The 22093-nt window shown below is 44.9% G+C and overlaps 1 protein-coding gene across 1 annotated transcript in view; it reads right to left on the bottom strand.

Annotated features, from left to right (window-relative positions):
- LOC145342331 (mitogen-activated protein kinase kinase kinase kinase 4) overlaps positions 1 to 22093 on the bottom strand; it is a 281028-nt gene that overhangs the window by 30682 nt on the left and 228253 nt on the right. Inside the window, exons 26-27 of the mRNA XM_080187822.1 lie at positions 13367 to 13467; positions 3579 to 3728 (exon numbers count right to left, since the gene is read on the bottom strand). Coding sequence (XP_080043948.1) covers positions 3579 to 3728; positions 13367 to 13467 — 251 coding nt within the window. The remainder of the gene's footprint in view (positions 1 to 3578; positions 3729 to 13366; positions 13468 to 22093) is intronic.

The following is a 22093-nucleotide window of genomic DNA, read 5'->3' as shown; positions in this document are numbered from 1 at the left end:
CTAAATATTTTTAAGACGCGGGTTGATGGGTTTTTGATGAGAAAGGGGATTAAGGGTTATGGGGAGAGGGCGGGAATGTGGAACTGAGCCATGACAGATCAGCCATGATCTTATTGAATGGCGGGGCAGGCTCGAAGGGCTAGATGGCCTACTCCTGCTCCTATTTCTTATGTTCTTATGTTCTTATTAAGTCAATAAAATCCTGCCCAATACGCCAGTTTAGGGCAAACGGATATCACAGCATCTTAGGATTGTTACGGCGCAGAAGGAGGTCCATCATGTCTGTGCCAGCTCTCCAATGAGCATCTTGACTTGGTGCCATTCCCCTGCCACTTCCTCATACGCCTGCACGTTGTTCCAATTCAAATAAATACCTAATACCCTCTCGAATGTTTCAATTGAACTTCCCTGCATCACACATCCAGACCTAAACCATTTGCTGTGTGAGAAAGCCTTTTTCTCACATCACATTTGCTTCTTTTGCACATTATTTCAAATTGGTGCCCTGTCGCTCTTGATCCTTTTAAAAGCAGGAATAGTTTCTCCCTGTCTAATCTGTCCAGCCCCCTCATGAACTTGAACATTTCTGTCAAATTTCCTCTTAGCCTTCTTCTCCCCAAGGAGAACAGTCCCAACCCCTCCAATCTATCCTCCCAAATGAAGTTTCTCATCCCTGGAACCATTCCTGTAAACCTCTTCTGCACTTTCTCCAATGTTATCACATCCTTTCGATAGTGTGGTGCCTGACACATATTTTATAAAGATACAGCATAATTTCCTGGCCTGTATTTATAAAGTCCATCCCCTATGCAACGTTAACTACATCGTTAACCTATGTTGCTACCTTCAAAGATCTACACACAAGCACCCTCAGGCTAAGTAGCAAGTGATAGCGATAGCTAAATGATTCCACAACCTAGGGATCTGATCTTGGCTCTTCAGCCCTGCCACATCCAGTCTTGAATGGTGGTGGACAATTAAACTACTCACTGGAGAGGGAGGCTCCATAAATGTCCCCATCTTCAATGATGAAGGAGCTCAGCAATCAGCGCAAAAGATGAGGCTATGGCGATTTGCTAAAATCTTCAGCCAGAAGTGCTGAATGGATGATCCATCTTGGTCTCCTCTGGAGGTCCCTTGTATCACAGATGTCAAGTCACTCAAAATGAAATCAAGAAATGGCTAAAGGCTCTGGATACCACAAAGACCATGGGCCCGATAATATTCTATCAATAGTCCTGAAGACTTGTGCTCCAGAACTTACCACACCCCGAGCCAAGCTGATCCACTACAGCTATAACACTGGCAGCTACCCGGCAATGGGGAAAGTTTGCAAGGTATATTCTGTACACAAAAAGCAGGACAAGTCCAATCTGGCCAATTACTGCCCCATCAGTCTACTGTCCATCATCAGGTAAGCAAAGGTTAGGTTGTCATCGGCAACACTATCAAGTAACACTTACTCAACAACAACCTGCTCACTGATGTTCAGTTTGAGCTCTGCTAGGGCCACTCAGCTCTTGACCTCATTACAGCCTTGGTCCAAACATGAACAAAACAGCTGAACTCAAGGAGTGAGGTGACAGTGACTGTCATTGACTTCAAGCCTGCATTTGACCAAGTGTGGCATCCAGGAATCCGAGCAAAACTGTATTCAATGAGAATCAGGGGGTGTCTCTCCACTGGTTGGATTCAGACCCAGCACAAAGGAAAATGGTTGTGGCACTTGGAGGTCAATCATTCCAACTCCAGGACTTCACTTAAGAGTTCCTCAGGGTAATGTCCCAGGACCTATCAGTTTCAGCTGCTTCATCAATGACCTTCTTTCCATCATAAGGTCAGAAGTGGAGATGTTCACTGATGATCGCACAATGAGTGCATCATTCATGGCTCCTCAGGTGTTGATGGTTCCATGGCCCAATGTAAAAAGACCTGGACAATATTGAGGCTTGTGCTGACAAGTAACAAATAACATTAATGTCACACAATTGCCAGGCAATAACCATCTCCACCAAGAGAGAATATTCAAGAGATACTCAATGGCATTATAGAATCATGGAATCCCTAGAGTGCAGGAGGAGGCCATTCAACAACAAGCCTTCACCAACAACAATCCTACCCAGGCCCTATTCCTCTAACCCCATATATTTTACCTTGCTAATCCCCCCAACATTGAGGGGCAATTTGCCATGGCCAATCAACCTAAACTGCACACCTTTGGATTGTGGGAGGAAACCGAAGCACCCAGAGGAAATCCATGCGGACACAGGGAGGACGTGTAAAATCCGCAAAGGCAGTCACCCGAGGCTGGGATTGAACCCTAGTCCCTGGTGCGGTGAGGCAGCAGTGCTAACTACTGTGCCAGCATGCTATCCCAATCGCTGAATCCCCCATTATCAACATCCTGAGTGGGGTGGGGCTAGCACTGCTGCCTCGCAGTGCCAGGAACCTGGATTCGAATCCCAGTTTGGGTCAACGTCTGTGTGGAGTTTGCACGTTCTCCCCCTCTCTGCGTGGGTTTCCTCCAGGTAGTCTGGTTTCCTCCCATAGTCTGAAAGACGTGCTGGTTAGATGCATGGACCCAAACAGGAGTGTGGCCACTAGGGGAATTTCATAGTAACTTCATTGCAGTGTTAATATAAGCCTTTCTTGTAACTAACAAATAAACTTTATTTTTATTTTATTTTACAGAAACTAGAACGAGTCTTCCAAATACTGTGGCCACAAGAGCAGGTCAGGGGTGAGGAATACTGCAGCGAGTAACTCATCTCCTGACTCCCCAAACCTGTTTGTAATCTACAAGGCACAAGTCAGGAGTGTGATGGGATACTCCTCACTTCCCTGGATGGGTGTAGCTCCAACAACATGCAAGAAGCTTGACACCATCCAAGACAAAGCCCGCTTGAATGGCACCCCATCCACAAACATTCACTCCCTCCACTACTGATGAACATTGGCAACAGCGTATACCACCTACATAATGCACTGCACCAAGACTCCTTAGACAGTACTTTCCAAAACATGACCAACTGGAAGGACAAGAGCAGCAGATATAATACTGCCTGGAGGTTTCCCTCCAGGTCACTCACCATCCTACCTTGGAAATATATCACTGTTTCTTCAATGTCGCTGAGTCAAAATCCTGGAACCCCTTCCTAACATCATTGTGGATGTTCTTACCCACTTGGACTAGAAGGCAGTTCACCACCACCTTCTCTGGAACAATTAGAAGTGTGCAATCAATGCTGGCCTAGCCAGAGAAGCTCACATCCCTTGAATGAATAAAAAAGAATGTCTCTTCTGGCACCACCTTTACAGTGGACCACTTAGCAGTATTAACCCTCATTCTTCCCACTAAAACGTGTGCCGAATACACATTTAAATGATTATGTGTGATGTGCTCCCACTCTCCCTGTGGAATTCTCCAAGGAGCTGACCGATTTTATGAACAGGGGCCTGCAATGTAGATTGAGCACGTGAGCAGAGAGCTCTTGCCTCTGATGGGATTGCCCTGCTGTGTCAGCACTGACAACCTTCAATCAAACTCCTTGGATCAGTAACAGGGGAGAAGAACTTACGTGAGTCGGCAAGTAGATGTCGTAAACTGTTCCTGAGTCCACATCAATGGCGTGAAAACCCGAAGTGGATCCGTAGATTGCCTTTAACCTCTGACCTTCCTCAACTGTGAGATCCACTGACAACGGCTTATGCGAGAGAGATGTAAAAGACTGCAAGGGAATATATAGTCAAAGGATGTTTAGTGTCCCTGTACTTCATTGTTTCTGCAGTTCAACAATCAAAATATCCAGGAATCTAACAAACCTTTAGTTTTTCTTTAAAATGAATTTGTCAGGATGCAGGGTGTCGCTGGTTGGGCCAGCACTTGCTGCCTGTCTCGATCTGCCCTCTAGTTCCAGCCATTCACACTGTTAGGATTCCCTGGTCCCGCTGCAGTGAATGGAGATTCAGCTGAGCACCAAATTCCCCGTCTGCTCGGGCAGTAACAGCAGGGTGTGAACGACCGAAAAATTCCAGCCCACCCCGAGAACTGAAGATAATATCAACACACATAGCATATTCACAGTGAGCTCTCTATCTCGCTTTCCTCCTTCATAACTTATTGCTGAACAAACATTTAGCCACCTGTCCTAATATCTCCTTACACAGCTTGGTGTCATATTTTATAACGCACATTGGAACCCTATGTCTGAGTAAGCTGCTATTTAAATGTAAGTTGATTTATTATTGTCACATGTATTGGCATGTAGTGAAAAGTATTGTTTCATGCACGCTATACAGACAAAGCAAACTGTTCGTAGAGTACATAGGGGAGAAGGAAAGGAGAGTGTGCAGAATGTGGTGTTACAGTCATAGCTAGGGTGTAGAGAAAGATCAACTTAATATAAGATCGGTCCTGATGGCAGCAGGAAAGAAGCTGTTCTCGAGTCAGTTGGTATGTGATGTCAGACTTTTGTATTTTTCCCAATGGAAGAAGGTGGAAGAGAGTATGTTCAGGATACACGGGTCCTTGATTATGCTGGCTGCTTTTCCAAGGCAGCGGGAAGTGTAAACAGGGTCAATGGATGGGAGGCTGGTTTGCCAGATGGATTGGGTTACATTCACAATCCTTCGTAGTTTCTTGCAGTCTTAGGCAGAGCAGGAGTCATTCCAAGCTGTGATACAACCAGAAAGGATGCTTCCTATGGTGCATCTGTAAAAATTGATGAGAGCCGGAGCGGACAAATTGTTGTGGAATGACAGTCTCATTCCTTATGGTCTCCAGTCTAAATTTAAAAGCTTCCATCTCATCCCAGATTCTGTTTCTCCCTAATAAACCAGACTGCTGCAAATTCAGCCCAGGCGAACCATCAATGAGGATGAGATGGTAAAAAGTGTTGCCAACTGTGGTGCTGCAGATTTTGCCAGTCTCTGCCTGAACCAGTTAGGCTGGGGAGATCCCAGTTTTGGTTATCCAGGCTAGGTAGGGTTAACTGGTCTCAGCCTGCATGGCACACAGGAGACTGGAAAGCCCACACACCTGAGGGACGGTATCAGTGCCTGTGTGTAAATGTTGAAGGAAATCAGAATTGGGCTCTACGATACTCCCCATGATTGTAAAGCCTGCCGACACTCACTTCTAAATAAAGAGCACTCGACGTACTGCTGGAGAGGGCAGTTACCAGCTTGGCAGTCAACATGAGTCAATAGGTTCAGGGGGAAAGGGCAGAGGAAAAACACAGCACTGCCAAAACATAACACACTGTTGACTCGGATCACCTTCCCCAGCACAACTCTTGCCTTAAATGACTGCCTGAGATATTACTGATTTAATGCTTAATGCATTTGTATGATTTCCCTTGGCTATTTTAATGGGAACATTAACCCAAATGCCTCATGTGGGACAATCTTATTTCCGTAAGGCAGAAAAAATACCCAATAAACAGCACAGAGATTTTTTTTTAAAAATGCAATCAATCTAATTGGGAAATAATCCTTTGACCTTTCAATTTATTTTTGCATCACCTTGTATCCCACCCCTGCCAAGATGATTTTTCACTAAGTATAAGGAAAGAACTTGTTCAGGATATTCTGAAGCACATCACACCAATGAAATATTTGAGAAGTGCAGTCACTGTTGTAATGCAGGAAGCACAGCTATCATTATGCAACAAATACAGATGACCATCTGTGACTCAAATAATGACCAGATTGACTGTATTTTGGTTGAGGGGAAATGTCTGCCAGAATAGCAAAGGGATATAAGACCATAAGATATAGGAGCAGAATTAGGCCATTCGGCCCATTGAATCTGCTTCACCTTTCGGTCATAGCTGATAAGTTTTTCAATCCCATTCTCCCACCCTTTTCCCATAACCTTCGATCTCCTCACCAATCAAGAAACATCTTCTTCACGTCCACTCTCTCTGGGCCTTTCAGTATTCTGTAAGTTTCAATGAGATCCCCCTCATCCTTCAAAACTCCACTGAGTACAGACACAGAGTCCTCAAACACTCCTCATACGTCAAGCCTTTCATTCCTGGGATCATTCTCGTGAATTTCCTCTGGATACTCCCCAAGGGCCGCACTTTCTTCCTTAGGTATGGGGCCCAAAATTGCTCACAATATTCCAACCGGAGTCGGACTACAGCCTATGTTACACTTCTTTGAATAGTTCCATGGGATCCTTTCCATTCCTCTGGTCAGGCAGAGGGTTTGACGTCACGTCTGAAAGACAGCGCCTCCAGTTGTGCAACACTCCCTCAGTGCTTTACCGTAAATGTCATCTTAGGTTTGGTGTCGAGTCCTGGGGCCGTGGAATTTATACACCAATTTAATAAATGAGTCCTATTACCGATCAAAACAACAGCTACAACAAAAGCTTGCATTCTTATAGCACCTTACATGCCAAAGGGTGGCTGATATGTTGCTGGATGAACTGAAGATTAAAAATGAGATGAAGCATATTCAGAACTGTCAGAAGTAACTGGTAATCAGGCGTGGTATTGCATTTGCAAAGTCAGGACACATTGTTCCCGCTAATTTCACGCATTGTGCAAATAGTCACGAGAATCTCAGCTCCTATGAAGCACTAATGAAGGCATTCAGCATGTTGGTTTCATTGGTCAGAACATTGAATATAGAAGCTGGAACGTCTTGTTGAAGTTGTACAAGGCATTGGTAAGGCCACACTTGGAATGCTGTGTATAGTTCACACAGTAAACTATACAAAACAAAGCAAAATTAGACACTGTGCCTCATACCAGGGCAGATGATCAGAGGCTTCATCAGAGAGGTAGGTTTTTTTTATTCATTCAGGGGCCATGGGTATCGCTGGCTAGCCAGCATTTGTTGCCTATCCCTCGTTGAGGAGGTGGCGGTGAGCTGCCTTCTTGAATCGCTGCAGTCCATGTGCTGTGGGTTGACCCACAATGCCGTCAGGGAGGGAATTCCAGGATTTTGATCCAGCAACTGCGAAGGAATGGCGATATATTTCCAAATCAGGATGGTGAGTGGCTTGGAGGAGAAGTTGCAGGTGGGGGTGTTCCCATGTATCTGCTGCCCTTTGAGATGGAAGTGGTTGTGGATTTGGATGGTGCTGTCTAAGGAGCTTTGGTGAATTGCTGCAGTGCATCTTGTAGGTAGTACACACTGTCACTACTGAGTGTCAGTGGTGGAGGGATTGAATGTTTGTGGATGTGGTGCCAATCGAGCGGCTGCTTTGTCCTGGATAGTGTCAAGCTTCTTGAGTGTTGTTGGAGCTGCACCCATCCAGGCAAGTGGGGAGCATTCCACCGCAGTCCTGACTGGTGCCTTGTTGATAGTGAATCGGCTTTGGGGAGCCAGGAGGTGAGTTACTTGCTGCAACATTCCTAGCCTCTGACATGCTCTGTGACCACTAAGGAGAATCTTAAAGGAGGCAAAAGAGGGAGAGAGAGAGAGAGAGAGAGACAGAGAAGGATGTGGAGAGAATTGCTGGGCTTTAGACCTAAGCAGGAAAAGGATGATCATTAATGCTGAAGAGTGAAAACTGGGAATCCTCAAAAAGGTAAAACTAAAACTCAAAGCACATTCTTCAAAATTCAATCACAACTTCTAAATAATTGAATACATTAAAGTGTGAAGTGATTTTCCCAATCTAATTTTATCTTATTTGGGATGTTATAAATTATTTTCTCAATTAATATCAATGCTCATAAATATGTTCCTGCTAAACTAAATACCTCTAAAGTAAATTTAGAAAGTGATTAGAAAATGAAGTTACAAAATACAGCAAAATATCTCAAAAGTAAATTTCTCTCTCTTATGCAATGTATAAGTTATGCAGTTTTCTTGGTTTCTATAAATGTTGTAGTTTAACAATGTGTGACTCAGCTCCGAGGTAGCTGGGGAGCTGACAGCCTGAAGAGGTCATGTGTGAGTCGGCGTTACACTCACAAGATAATTGTGACCAGGTTATGTGATCAAAGTCTCAAAGGCATTCAAAAGCTGTCAGTAAACTACACCCGACAATAATCCCATCAATTGCTTCACAGAATAATCAATTAATTCTCCTGTTTGCAACATATTAAACTTGCTATGTATATCGCACACTAATTCTCCTGGGCATCACCATCCTGCTATGTCCACAGCCAGATACATCAACTGCTTGGTGGAGTCATAGAGTCATAGTTATAGAGGTTTACAGCATGGAAACAGGCCCTTCAGCCCAACTTATCCATGCCCTTGCCCTTTTTTTAACCACTAAACTAGTCCCAATTATCCACGTTTGGCCCATATCCCTCTGCATCAATCTTATCCATGTAACTGTCTAAATGCTTTTTGATAGACAAAATTGTACCCACCCCTACTACTATCTCTGACAGCTCATTCCAGACACTCACCACTCTATCTGTGAAAAAATTGCCTCTCTGGACTCTTTTCTATCTCTCTACCCTCACCTTAAACCTATGTCCTTTAGTTTTACATACCCCTGCTTTCTGGAAAGTATGTTGACTACCTACCTTATCTATATCCCTCATTATTTTATAGACCCCTATAAGATCACCCCTAAGCCTCTTATACTGAAGGGAAAAGAATCCCAGTCTATGCAGTCCACTCCTTATAACTCAAACCATCAAGATCCTGGTAGCATCTTAGTAAATCTTTTCTGCACTCTTTCTAGTTTAATAATATCCTTTCTATAATAGGGTGACCAGAACTATACACTGTATTCCAACTGTGGCCTTACCAATGTCTTGTACAATTTCAACAAGACGTTCCAACTCCAGTATTCAATGTTCTGACCAATGAAACCAGCCATGCTGAATGCCTTCATTAGTGCTGCATAGGAGCTGAGATTCTACAATGAGTGAAATTAGTGGGAACAGTGTGTCCTGACTTTGCAAATGCAATATCATGCCTGATTACCAGTTATTTCTGACAGTTCCTCTCTACCTACCTTTCCTCTTTTAAGATGTTCTTTGAAACCTACCACTTGGACCATGTTTTTGGCCACTGTTCCAGATAGTTCCTTATGTGCCTTGAGGTCTAATTTTAAGCCTACTGTGAACTGCTTTGGGACATCTAACCAAGTTAAAGACGCCGCATAAATGCGAGTTGCTATTGCTACTGCCGCACAAATGTGGAGCCACGTTCACTGTGAAGCTGAGGCTGTGAGTACGGCAGGTCATGTCGCCAATTATGGGTGGACACACTTTGGAGACTTTGTCACATGGCCAACCACCTTGCCCACTCAGCCTTTTCCCCTCATCTCCAATATTTTCCATAATCAATGAATTAAAGCGCTTTAAGAAAAAGGAACCCCACATTTTTAAAAAAAGTGCCACTGATCTTTTGCCTGGGTTGTCAGTGGATGTGCTCATTGGAGAAATGGTACAGAAAAGTACAAGAGTTGGGAAATGATGTTGCAGCTATATAAGGTTGCATTTGGAGTATTGCGTGCAATTCTGGTCACCACATTACCAGAAGGCCTTAGAAGTTTTGGAGAGAGTACAAAGTTGGTTCGCACAGATGTTGCCTGGTCTCGAGAGCGTTGACTATGAGGAAAGGTTGAATAAACTAGGATTGCTTACACTACAAGGATGGAGGCTGAGGGGAGACCTTATAGAGGTCTTCAAAATTATGAGAGGCATAGGCAGGGTGGACAGTGAGATGCTTTTTCCCAGGGTGGAAGCATCAATTACAAAGGGGCACAGGTTCAAGGTGAGAGGGAGAAAGTTTGAGGGAGATGTGCAGGTGAAGTTTTTCATGCAGAGAGGGGTGGGTGCCTGAAACATGCTGCCAGAGAAGGTGGTGGAAGCAGGCACATTAGCGACATTTAACAGGCATCTGGAAGGGGGCATGAATAGTGAAGGAATAGAGGGAAATGGACCGAGTAAGGGCAGAAGGCTTTATTTGGTTTAGTTAGGGTATCATGATCGACACTTGGAGGGATGAAGGGCCTGTCCCTGTGCTGTACTTTGCTTTGTTCTTCCTCGTTCTTTGAAAGTAATTGAGGCCGGCGATAGACCAGCCATACTCATATTGAATGGCAGGACAGGCTTGAAGAGTCTGGTGACCTCATTCCTGCTGCTATTTCTTGTGTTCGGCACACACCCAACCAAGAGATTTTCCTTAAAGCAGGCACGTACTCAAAGGATTTGTCTTTGCGAAAAGGAAAATAAAGTCTTCAGTCCCACTGGGAATGTTTGCAGTGGGATTTGCTGCCTTCCAGAAATGAATCATTATCCTGGGCTGTGAGTGATTCATTCTTGGTTTAGCTGATGACTGTTTATTAGGACTATCCAGAAATGGATGTGGCTGTGAATCCATGCATGAATCCCGGGAGTTGTCACTTGTAGTGACATTGTAAATGCTTCGTCTTTGGAGGTTTCTTCTGGGATTTTTATTCACAAAGCTCTTTGATAAGGTGGATATTTTTTAAAGTTAGTTTATTAGTGTCACAAGCCGGCTTACATTAACATTGCAGTGAAGTTACTGTGAAAATCCCCTAGTTGCCACACTCCAGCCTGTTCCGGTACGCTGAGGGAGAATTTAGCATGGTCAATGCACCCTAACCAGACAGTGGGAGGAAACCAGAGCACCCGGAGGAAACCCACGCAGACACGGGGAGAATGTGCAAATTCCGCACAGACAGTGACCCAAGCTGGAAATTGATCCCGGGTCCCTGGGCATGGGAGGCTGCGATAATCTCTGTGCCACCGTGCCACCCCCATGGTTGAGGTACAATTCAGCCATGAACTAAATGAATGGGCTCGAGGGGTTAAATGGCCTACTCCTTGTTCCTGACATTCCCGAGGTTGTTAAACACCAAGAGACGATGTTGCAAATGCTAAGCAGGTCAATCTGTGTCTGTAAGGAGGAAATGTAGGTCATCGTTCTGACTACAGTCCAGTGCTCTGTCCAAAATCTGGAACAAGGACTATCAGCTGTGCAACAGGACTTGAATTTGTTTTTTTTTTGGAGTTACCAACTCCTGGATGCTTCCAGGGTTCCAGAATCATTGAATCCCCACAGTGCAGAAGGAGGTCATTCGGCCCATCGAGCCTACACTGACAACAATCCCACCCTGACCCAATCCCCATATTTAACCCGCATATTTACCCTGCTAATCCCCCTGACACTACAGGGCAATTTAGCCAATCAACCCAATCTTTGGAGTCTGGGAGGAAATCGGAGCACCCAGAAGAAGCCTACGCAGACATGGGGAGAGCGTGCAGACTCTGCACAGACAGTGATCCGATGCTGGAATTGAACCCTGGTCCCTGGTGCTGTGAGGCAGTAGTGCTAACCACTGTGCCACCGTGCTGCTCTGGATTTTAATTCCAGGTTGTCAACATGTTATTTATTTGTACTTCTAATAGTGTTCGCTTGAAAGCAGTTGAAGGGAACCTCCCCAGTCATCTTGGAGCCTTACTCTTATTAAAAGACTGGTGGCAGAATTTTCCCATGACACGGGACACGGACCACGCAAAGGTCCATTGACCTCAGCCAGGATTTTCCGGTCTTGAAGTGAGTGCTGCCGGAAAATCCCATCCATGGATTTGCAGATATGTTTCGCAGCAGATGTTTAAAAGCTATTTTGTTTGAATTTGGATTTGTTTTAAAGATTTCAAGGTCACTTTTGTATTCATACTCTGTTCCACTTCTTGGCAGCCGACTGCCAATGTTAACCTAAATAAACCAGGGGATTAATTGACTCAAAGTGGGACATTTCAAAACCAATATCTTCCAGGATCCTTGGCAGCTAAAAATGGAACATCAAGGGACCAAAGTGAATGGCGTGTTGAATAAGTAGGTCATGGACATATGGCATGTTACTGTGAGAGAATGTTCAGCCTTTTATATGGAGAATATTTACAACTGTATTTCACCATTAATGCCATTTGTCATTAAAAAAGAAACCTTGGATCTCATCCAAGTATCTGCACTCTCTGGGTAAGGTTATATGTCTCAGTATACACAACTGCAGGATCCACAGGTAAGTCACTGCAAGGAAGGCTAAAGGTAAACAGATACCAATAATTTCAGGCACATGCTAATAATTGACATGGCATCTCAGCATGCCCCTGTTTATCACCACCCACTCACGAATTTTAAAACCTCTCCAGTTTTATTCGCCAATTGATCCAGATTGATTCTTCTGTTGCTTAATGAACAGCAAAGTAGTTGACAATTCCCAGGCCTGTATTATTGCCAAGTGACTAACTGGAATTCCTGGATGAATGACTTGCTGTAACCTGCTTTGTTCCTGTGATTTATTTGCAGTGAATCGTGAGCATGAATCTGCAGTCCACTTTTCCAAGTCGTATAATGCCATGTCAACCTAATGAAGCCACATTAACTCTTAGGATACCGGAAATTGCTTTCTCGGGAGGCTAAGGAAATTCAGCATGATTCTCACCAATTTTTACAGCTACACAATAGAAAACATTCTTTCCAGATGTATCACAGCTTGATATGGCTCCTGCTTTGACTGCAAGAAACTACAAAGGGTTGTGAATGTAGCCCAATCCATCACCAGCCTCCCATTCATTGACTCTGTCTACATTTTCTGATGCCTCGGAAAAGTAGCCAGCATAATCAAGGACCCCTACCCCAAACCCTAACCCCATGCAATCTGACATGAACATAAGAACATAAGAAATAGGAGCAGGAGTAGGCCATCTAGCCCCTCGAGCCTGCCCCGCCATTCAATAAGATCATGGCTGATCTGTTGTGGCTCAGTTCCACTTTCCCACCCTCTCCCCATAACCCTTAATCCCCTCGCTTACCAAAAACCCATCAACCTGCGTCTTAAAAATATTTAGCGAGGCAGCCTCCACCACTTCAACGGGCAGAGAATTCCAGAGATTCACCACCCTTTGAGTGAAGAAGTTCCTCCTCAACTCCGTTCTAAATTGCCCCCCCTTTATCTTGAGGCTGTGCCCCCTAGTCCTACTGTCCTTTCTGAGCGGGAAGAGTCTCTCCACCTCTATCCTATCCATCCCATTCATCATCTTATATGTCTCAATGAGATCTCCACATGCTCTCTTCCACTGGGAAAAAGATTCAAAAGTTTGAGATCACGTGCCAACTGACTCAAGAACAGCTTCTTCCCCGCTGCCATCAGGCTTTTGAATGGACCTACCTTATATTAAGCTGATCTTTCTCTACATCCAGCTATGATGTATTCTGCACCCTCTCCTTTCCTTCTCTATCTACTGTATGAACGGTATGCATTAACTGTACAACATGCAAGAAACAATATTTTTCATTGTATACCGATACATGTGTCAATAATAGATCAGAACAAATCAATTCCAAAACCTTTGTTTTTGACTGGGTTCACAGTTGTATTAGCTAGTTTCCATCTGAAGTATCTTACCTTAAATGCCATAAATTTGTGGTATGGTTTAGGAGCCCATGCGTAGACTTCAACAGAATTCTTCAGAGCGATCACTAAAAATTTTATTCTTTCGTACTTAACTGTTAAAAAAGAAACAAAGAACTTAAAGTGGCTGTCAGTCATTTTAGAATCAAGATTATTCCATACGTCAAAATGCCACTGTTAATTAGGTCACATTCTAATGATTGAGAATCAGAACAGATTTAATCAAACTGTTCAGAAATAAGCAGACCACGAGTTTGAGCCGTTCAGTTTAGATTTGCGTCCAATAAAAGTGAATTGGAACTGAGCCTTTGTTGGCGTTTGACCTTTGGCACTCGTGTGGCCAATGATGCGGACAATCAAAACCAATCTCTCAAAGGGTTCTGAAGCGAGGGCTGGAATTTTACCGGCATGCCCGTCCCGATTCCGGCGGCAGGCGAGTCTCGGAGAACGGCAATGTCCGTTGGCCTTGGTCAGGATCGTATGAATCTCAGGTGGACGCGTCGGTAAAACTCAGCCCAAGTTCTCTGCCCGCCAGTTTGTGCACTTTGAACGTTTTCTAATGACCAGCTGATCCAATATGGAGGGTGGCACATATCCAATGCAGGATGAGTGTTTTGTATTGGACTCTTGTATCGATTGGATCACAAGCCATTATTTGTCATCATTCCATAAACAACCAATTCCTCCACCACCAATGAACAGTGGCAGCTGCGTATACCATCTACTAGATACACTGCAGGAACTCACCAATGTTCCTTTGGCAACTCTTCCCACAACCAAAACCACTACCATCTCGAAGGACAAGGGCAGCAGGAGCATGGAACACCAGCACCTGGAAGCTCCCCTCCAAGTCTCTCACCATCCCGACTTGGAAATATATCGCCGTTCCTTCATCATCACTGGGTCAAGATCCTGGAATTTCCTTCTAAACAGCACTGTGTGTGTACCTACACCTCAGAGTCTGCAGTGGGTCCAGAAAGCAGCTCACTGCCACCTCCTGAAGGGCAACTAGGGATGGGCAATAAATGCTGGTCTAGCCAGCCCACATACTGTGAATGAATTAAAAGAAAGCTCACTCTTAAAAATACAGATATGTGGCCTTAAGATGGCACATTTTTCCACTGCTCTCACAATGTTACAAAGAGATTTTAAACTTTCTTCTCAATTGTAAATGACATGGGAATGACCAAGGCCTCTTAACCTCTACATAAAAATTTAATTTCAATTCCACATTCAATATTATTTATTTAAAGTTACAAGAACACAGAGAACTCAGAAGTGCTGCAATAATTGCAGTCACAGATAATAAATTGTCTTGTGTTTCCAGCAGAGGCTAGTCACCAGAATTGGATAAATAGGTCCTGAACAGCAGCAGTTCTTACGATTTTCTCTTTATCTCCACAGTACGAAACTTCGTACGACCCACTTCAGGCCTAAGGCTGAGTGAGCCTCCGGGCAGGATTTTCCTGGCTCACCTGCCACTGGAATCATAGCCATGCAAAGGTCCGTTGACCTCGGGTGGGATTTTCCGGATTTTGGGTGAGCGCAGCCGGGAAATCCCGCCCCACATGTTTTAGTTTTACCGATCAAACACACTGGCTCGGAGCTTTCGAGGCATGGCAAGGTGCGTTCAGCTTACCAGAAAAACATATGGCATTGGAGCAGGGGTAGACCACAAAGCCCCTTCAAGCCTGCTCTGCCAGACAATACAATCATAACTTCAACTTCATCTCCTACCTGATCCACCTACTCCACACATCCCTTAATTCCCCGAGAGACCAAAATTAGTCCATCTTGGCCTTAAATATACTCAATGATGGGGCATCCACAACCCTCTGTGGTAAGAGCGGCACGGTGGCAATGCTGTCTCACCGCACCAGGGACCTGGCTTTGGTTCCCGGCTTGGGTCACTGTTTGCGCGTTCTCCCTGTGTCTGCGTGGGTTTCCTCCGGGTGCTCCGCTTTCCTCCCACAGTCTGAAAAATATGCTGTTTATGTGCATTGGCCATGCTAAATTCTCCCTCAGTGTACCCAAACAGGAATGTGGTGACAAGGGGATTTTCAAAGTAACTTCATTGAAGTGTTAATGTAAGCCTACTTGTGACACTAATGAATAAATAAAAAATGAGGAAATCCAAACATTCAGAATCCTTTGAGTGAAGTAATTTTTTCCTCATTTCAGTCCGAACTGATCAGCTCATTACCTGGAGATTGTCCTTTCCTCTTTTCAATTCTCTGTAGGAATAACGGACAGATTCTTACCATCCCGCCTACCATGGGAATTAGAGCGGGCGAGGGGCAGAGCATGGGAAGGTCTGTTGACTTTGGCGGGATTTTACGATTTTCGAACGAATGAGGGCATAAAATCCTGCCTCTTGTCTCAGCATCCACCCATCAGGCACCTTCAGAATTTTGTAGGTTTCTGTGAGATCACCTTGCTATCTTCTAAATACTAGAGAATATAAACCCAATTTACTCAGCCTTTCATTATAGGTCAACCCCTTCACCACAGGGGCCAACTCAATGAATCTTCACTGCACAGTTTCCAATACAAGTCTATCCTCTCTTAAAATGGAGACCAAAACTACGAACAGTATTCCAACGCTGTAAAAATTATAGTCATGGACAATTAATTGCTGGCTTCGCTTCGACTAGGTTATATAGTACAATCGGGTCTCAAATGGTGTGTTCCAATTACTTGGTAAGTCTCAGTGGTGGGCTAAACCCCACATTTTTAATTTAACTTAAACCATTTAGGGAGCCTGCATTAGCTTCTGGTTCATAAACTCAGAGGAAGTTGTGTCAATATATTTACCTAATTGTTGATTAGTAAGTCTTTTTGTCAATGCGATCAGATATTAAGGACATGGGCAAGTGATTATGGCTGGAATTTTACTGCCCCACAGGCTATGGGGAATGGAGCGGGCGAGGGTCATAGAAACATAGCCATAGAGGTTTACAGCATGGAAACAGGTCTTCAGCCCAACTTGTCCATGCTGCCTTTTTTTTAAACCCCTAAGCTGGTCCTCGTTGTCCGCATTTGGCCCAAATCCCTCTATACCCATCGTATCCATGTAACTATCTAAATGCTTTTTAAAAGACAGAATTGAACTCATCTCTACTACTACCTCTGGCAGCTTGTTCCAGACACTCAACCACCCTCTGTGTGAAACAATTGCCCCTCTGGACTCTTTTGCATCTCTCCCCTCTTAAACCTATGCCCTCTGGTTTTAGACTCCCCTAGCTTTGGGAAAAGATATTGACTATCTAGCTGATCTATGCCCCTCATTATTTTATAGACCTCTATAAGATCACCCCTCAGCCTCCTATGCTCCAGAGACAAAAGTCCCTGTCTATCCAGCCTCTCCTTATAACTTAAACCATCAAGTTCTGGTAGCATCCTGGAAGATCTTTTCCGCACTCGTTCTAATTTAATAATATCCTTAATAATATTGGAGGGGTGGACAACGGAAAGATCCGTTGACCTCAGGTGGGATTTTATGGTTTTGGGACGAATGACACCATAAAATCCCACCCATGAATGAAGCTGTTCTGTATTTAAATTCAGAAGTAGGGCAGTAACATGCTCAGCCAACTCTGGAACCCATACCTCCTGTCTCGCAAGGCAGTAAAGACTGCCAAAATTTCATTATAATCTCCACAGGTGTATCTCAGCAACTCAAAACTATTGAAAGCTACACAGGGCTTTGGTCATGAGTTATCAGCCCAATTTGTCTCACTAGATGAAGATGATTCACAGAAATCACTCACAACCCACTACAGCTGATCTGTTTATATTTACCAATCTCTATATGGAATATGAAGTGTTTCTTGGTCGTTTTGATTCATTCAATCACAACAGGAAAATACAAATACAATTTGGTTATGTTCACCTTAGTGATGGAAAGGGATAGGCATGAACCTCGGGACAGTGGTTTTAGCTGGGGGAAGGGTAATTATGAGGCTATTAGGAGAGAATTAGGAAGCATCGGTTGGACTAGGAGACCACAGGGTCTCGGAACGTTCGAAATGTGGAGTTTTTTCAAGGAGCAGCTACTGCGAGTCCTTGATATGTATGTCCCTGTCAGGCAAGGAGGAAATGGTCGAGCAAGGGAACCATGGTGCACTAAAAAAGTTGATTCGCTGGTTAAAAGGAAAAAGGAGGCTTATGTCAGGATGAGACTTGAGGGCTCAGGTAGTGCACTGGAAAGCTTTAGATTGGCTAGGAGGGAGTTAAAGAGTGAGTTAAGAAGAGCTAAAAGAGGACACGAGAAGACTTTGGCTGATAGGATTAAGGAGAATCCTAAGGCGTTCTATAGATATGTTAAGAACAGAAGATTGGTTAGGGCAAGATTAGGGCCAGTTAGAGACAGCAGTGGGAAGTTATGTGTGGAACCAGAAGAGATTGGAGAGGCATTGAACCAATATTTCTCTTCGGTATTCACGCAGGGAGACATAAATGTAGCTGTGGAGAACACTGGGTTACAGGGTTGTAAACTGGATAGTATTGCAGTTGATAAGGAGGATGGGCTAGATATTCTTGAGGGTTTGAAAATAGATAAGTCCCCTGGGCCGGATGGGATTTACCCTAGGATTCTCTGGGAGGCAAGAGAGGCAATTGCAGAGCCTCTGGCTCTGATCTTCAGGTTGTCGTTGGTCACAGGTATAGTGCCAGAGGAGTGGAGGATAGCGAATGTTGTCCCACTGTTTAAGAAGGGGAACAGAGACTTCCCCGGGAATTATAGACCGGTGAGTCTTACTTCTGTTGTGGGCAAAGTTTTAGAAAAAATTATTAGGGATAGGATTTATAGTTATTTGGAGAGTAATGAATTGATTGGAGATAGTCAGCATGGTTTTGTGAAGGGTAGGTCGTGCCTTACTAACCTTATTGAGTTTTTTGAGAAAGTGACCAAAGAGGTGGATGGGGGTAAGGCAGTTGACGTGGTAGATATGGACTTTAGTAAGGCGTTTGATAAGGTTCACCATGGAAGGCTTCTGCAGAAAATGCAGATGTATGGGATTGAGGGTGATTTAGTTAATTGGATCAGGAATTGGCTAGCAGATAGGAGACAGAGGGCGGTGGTTGATGGAAAGTATTCGTCATGGAGTTCGGTTACAAGTGGTGTGCCTCAGGGATCTGTTTTGGGGCCACTGCTGTTTGTAATTTTTATAAATGATCTGGATGAGGGTATAGTTGGGTGGATCAGTAAATTTGCTGATGACACCAAAGTCGGAGGAGTGGTAGATAGTGAAGAGGGGTGTCATAGTTTACAGAGAGACTTGGACAAGTTGCAGAGCTGGGCCGAGAGGTGGCAGATGGAGTTTAATGCGGAAAAGTGTGAGGTAATTCACTTTGGCAGGAATAACAGATGTGTAGAGTATAGGGCTAACGGTAGGACTCTGAATAGTGTTGATGAACAGAGGGATCTAGGTGTATGTGTACATAGATCCCTGAAAGTTGGGAATCAAGTAGATAGGGTTGTTAGGAAGGCATACGGTGTCTTGGCGTTTATTGGTCGGGGGATTGAATTTAGGAGCCGCAACGTCATGTTGCAACTGTACACAACTCTGGTGCGTCCGCACTTGGAGCATTGTGTGCAGTTCTGGTCCCCACATTATAGGAAGGATGTGGAGGCATTGGAGAGGGTGCAGAGGAGGTTTACCAGGATGTTGCCTGGTATGGAGGGAAGGTCCTATGAGGAGAGACTGAGGGATTTGGGGTTGTTTTCGTTAGAAAGAAGGCGGCTAAGAGGGGACCTCATCGAAACATATAAGATGATTAGAGGTTTAGATAGGGTGGACAGTGATAGCCTTTTTCCTTGGATGGAGAAAGCTAGCACGAGGGGGCATAGCTTTAAATTAAGGGGTGGTAGTTATAGGACGGATGTCAGAGGTAGGTTCTTTACCCAGAGGGTGGTGAGGGATTGGAATGCCCTGCCTGCTGCAGTTGTAGATGCGCCTAGTTTGGGGGCGTTTAAGAGATCCGTGGATAGGTTTATGGATGGAAAGGGATTGGTTTAGGTTAGAGGGTCATTGCTTTTTTAATTGGTCGGCGCAACATCGTGGGCCGAAGGGCCTGTTCTGCGCTGTAATGTTCTATGTTCTATTTGGGCTTTTAAATTATGTTCCACATCAAGGATGGAAAAATTCTAAAGGGGGGTGGTAATCTTACCATTGTGCCCCATCGGCTGATGGGTGGCATGAGCCAGGAAGATTGAGGGAGGACTGAGAAATCAGATTCGTGCCCAGTTTCTCACCTCTCGCCATCTTACTGGCACCAGATATTCAGCGCAAGGGTGATTATATTATTTAAATATATTAAAGTTCTCACTTAAATAGAATTAGTGATCTCAGGATGAAATAGCCTGGGCTCGCTTTCCTCTGTGGCCATGCTGGAAAGAACCTTCCCCAACAAAGCCACAGAGGCAAGTGGACCAGACATGAAGGCCTCGCCTACAGAACTGGAGACCACTGAGGCCTCTCCAGGAGGTCATGGGCAAGGGCACCTGGTAGTGTCAGCCTGGCACACTGACACTACCCACTGGGCACCCTGGCACAGCCAGCCTGGCACCCTGGTACTGTTCATTGGGTATCCTGGGACTGCCTGCCTGGGACATTGGCATTGTCCACTGGCACCAGGCAGGGGTGGGGGCTGAGGGGGGCAGGGTCAACTAAGGGGATCAGACTGGGGGCGAGTTGCTCAGTGGGAGCGGGGGGTCCACAGCCACTTTGCAATAGCGATTAGTGGGGAGAGGGGGGGCTGCTGCCTCCTTGCAGTAGTGATTGTGGGATGGGGGGGCTGCCAGTCTGTAGTAGTGATCAGTAGAAGAAGCAAGGGTTTGCGATGGTTCGCGATCGCGATTGTAATTGGTCTGGGTGGTAGGGGTGCTATGCCACGGAGGCCAGCTGATAGCAGCCCAGCACAGAAGGCTGCACATGCACAATTGCACCCTCTGTTGCTATCAGCTGGCTTTCAGGTGAGTTAGGCCCCACCCACTCCCCCAATAGCAAATTTTAAGTTTGTCAAGATTTTTTTTTACCAGATTCGGATAAGATTCGACTTTTAAATTAGATTCCTCCTGTTTTTACATGCGTTTTTCACTTAGAACATTTTTGGTAAGATGGCCCCTTAAGATGTTTGCGATGGTTGCCCCCTGAAATTCTTTCGAAGTGATAGGAGGTTGAGATGGATTCCTGTTGGACACTGACTGAATTATCCAAAGAGGTTAAGCATGGTACAATACAGGTCCTGCAGCATTGGAATACTGATATGCCGACCCATACCCACAAGCGAAAAGTTTACAATTCTGGTTGGAAAGTGAGGGAGCTGGCAACATTCGGAGATGTATTTGTGTATCTTCGTTCAGCATAGCAAGAATATAGACCTCAGCAGCAGCAGGAGAGCAGCAGTAAAAAGTTCTGCTTTACACCCTAGTTAAAATCTTACTGTAAAACTCAAAGAGCCAATCTTACTTTAGAGGCAAATCTGAATCTATTTTAATCATACGATCATAGATTTAATCATAGAAACCCTACAGTGAAGAAGGAGGCCATTCAGTCCATCGAGTCTGCACTGACTACAATCCCACCCAGACTCTATTCCCATATCCCTACATATTTACCCGCTAATCCCTCTAACCTACGCATCTCACGACACTAAGGGACAATTTTTAGCATGGCCAATGAACCTAACCCGCACATCTTTGGACTGTGGGAAGAAATCGGAGCACCCGGAGGAAACCCATGCAGACACGAGGAGAATGTGCAAACTCCACACAGACAGTGACCCGAGCCGGGAATCGAACCCAGGTCCCTGGAGCTGTGAAGCAGCAGTGCTAACCACTGTGCTACTGTGCCGCAATATTTTGTATTGGGTCAGGATCCTACAGCATGGCCATTCATTGTGCTTTATGCCAGTTCCTGGGCACAAATTTCATAGAACCATATAAGTCCATAGAAGGAGGCCTTTTGGCCCATCGAGCCTGCACTGACAACAATCCCACCCAGGCTATGTCTCTGCAACCCCATATATATATACCCTGTTAGTCCCCCTGGCACTAATGGACAATTTTTCATGGCCAAGTCACTTAAATTTAAGGTGATTGACAAAGGAACGTGAGGAAAAAAAACTTTGATCCAAGTGGATGGATATGATTTATGGGTGGCACAGTGGTTAGCACTGTTGCCTCAGAGCATCAGGGACCTGAGTTCGATTCCCGGCCTGGGTAATTGTCTGTGTGGAGTCTGCACGTTCTCCCCGTGTTTGCGAGGGTTTGTTCCGGGTCCTCCGCCTTCCTCCCACAGTCCAAAGATGTACTGGTCAGGTGCATTGGCCACGCTAAATTTCCCCCATAGTGTCCTGGGATGCGTAGGTCGCCGGGATTAGTGGGGTAAATATGTGGGGTTACGGGGACAGGGCCCGGATGGGATTGTTGATGTTGCAGACTCGATGGACCAAATGGCCTCTTTCTGCACTGTAGGGATTCTATGATTTGGATTGTATGAAGGCGGGGGCAAATTCGGTTGTAGCTTTCAAATAAGTTTGCAGAGTTCCGGGAAAAGAGCAGAGAAATAGAACTAGCCAAACTGCTCTTGCAAGGGGGCCACCACGACAGGTCAACAAGTCTCCTTCTGTGGTGTGACCATTATATGGTGAGATATTCCCGCCTCACTGCAGCGGATTTTCCGTGCTATTCCGACACTATTGGCCGGTGGGCCATGG

The sequence above is a fragment of the Carcharhinus amblyrhynchos genome, chromosome 4 (genome assembly GCF_965287045.1).
Source record: "Carcharhinus amblyrhynchos chromosome 4, sCarAmb.v2.hapA, whole genome shotgun sequence".
Classification (NCBI taxonomy): Eukaryota; Metazoa; Chordata; class Chondrichthyes; order Carcharhiniformes; family Carcharhinidae; genus Carcharhinus; species Carcharhinus amblyrhynchos.
This window is presented reverse-complemented; position numbering and strand designations above follow the sequence as displayed.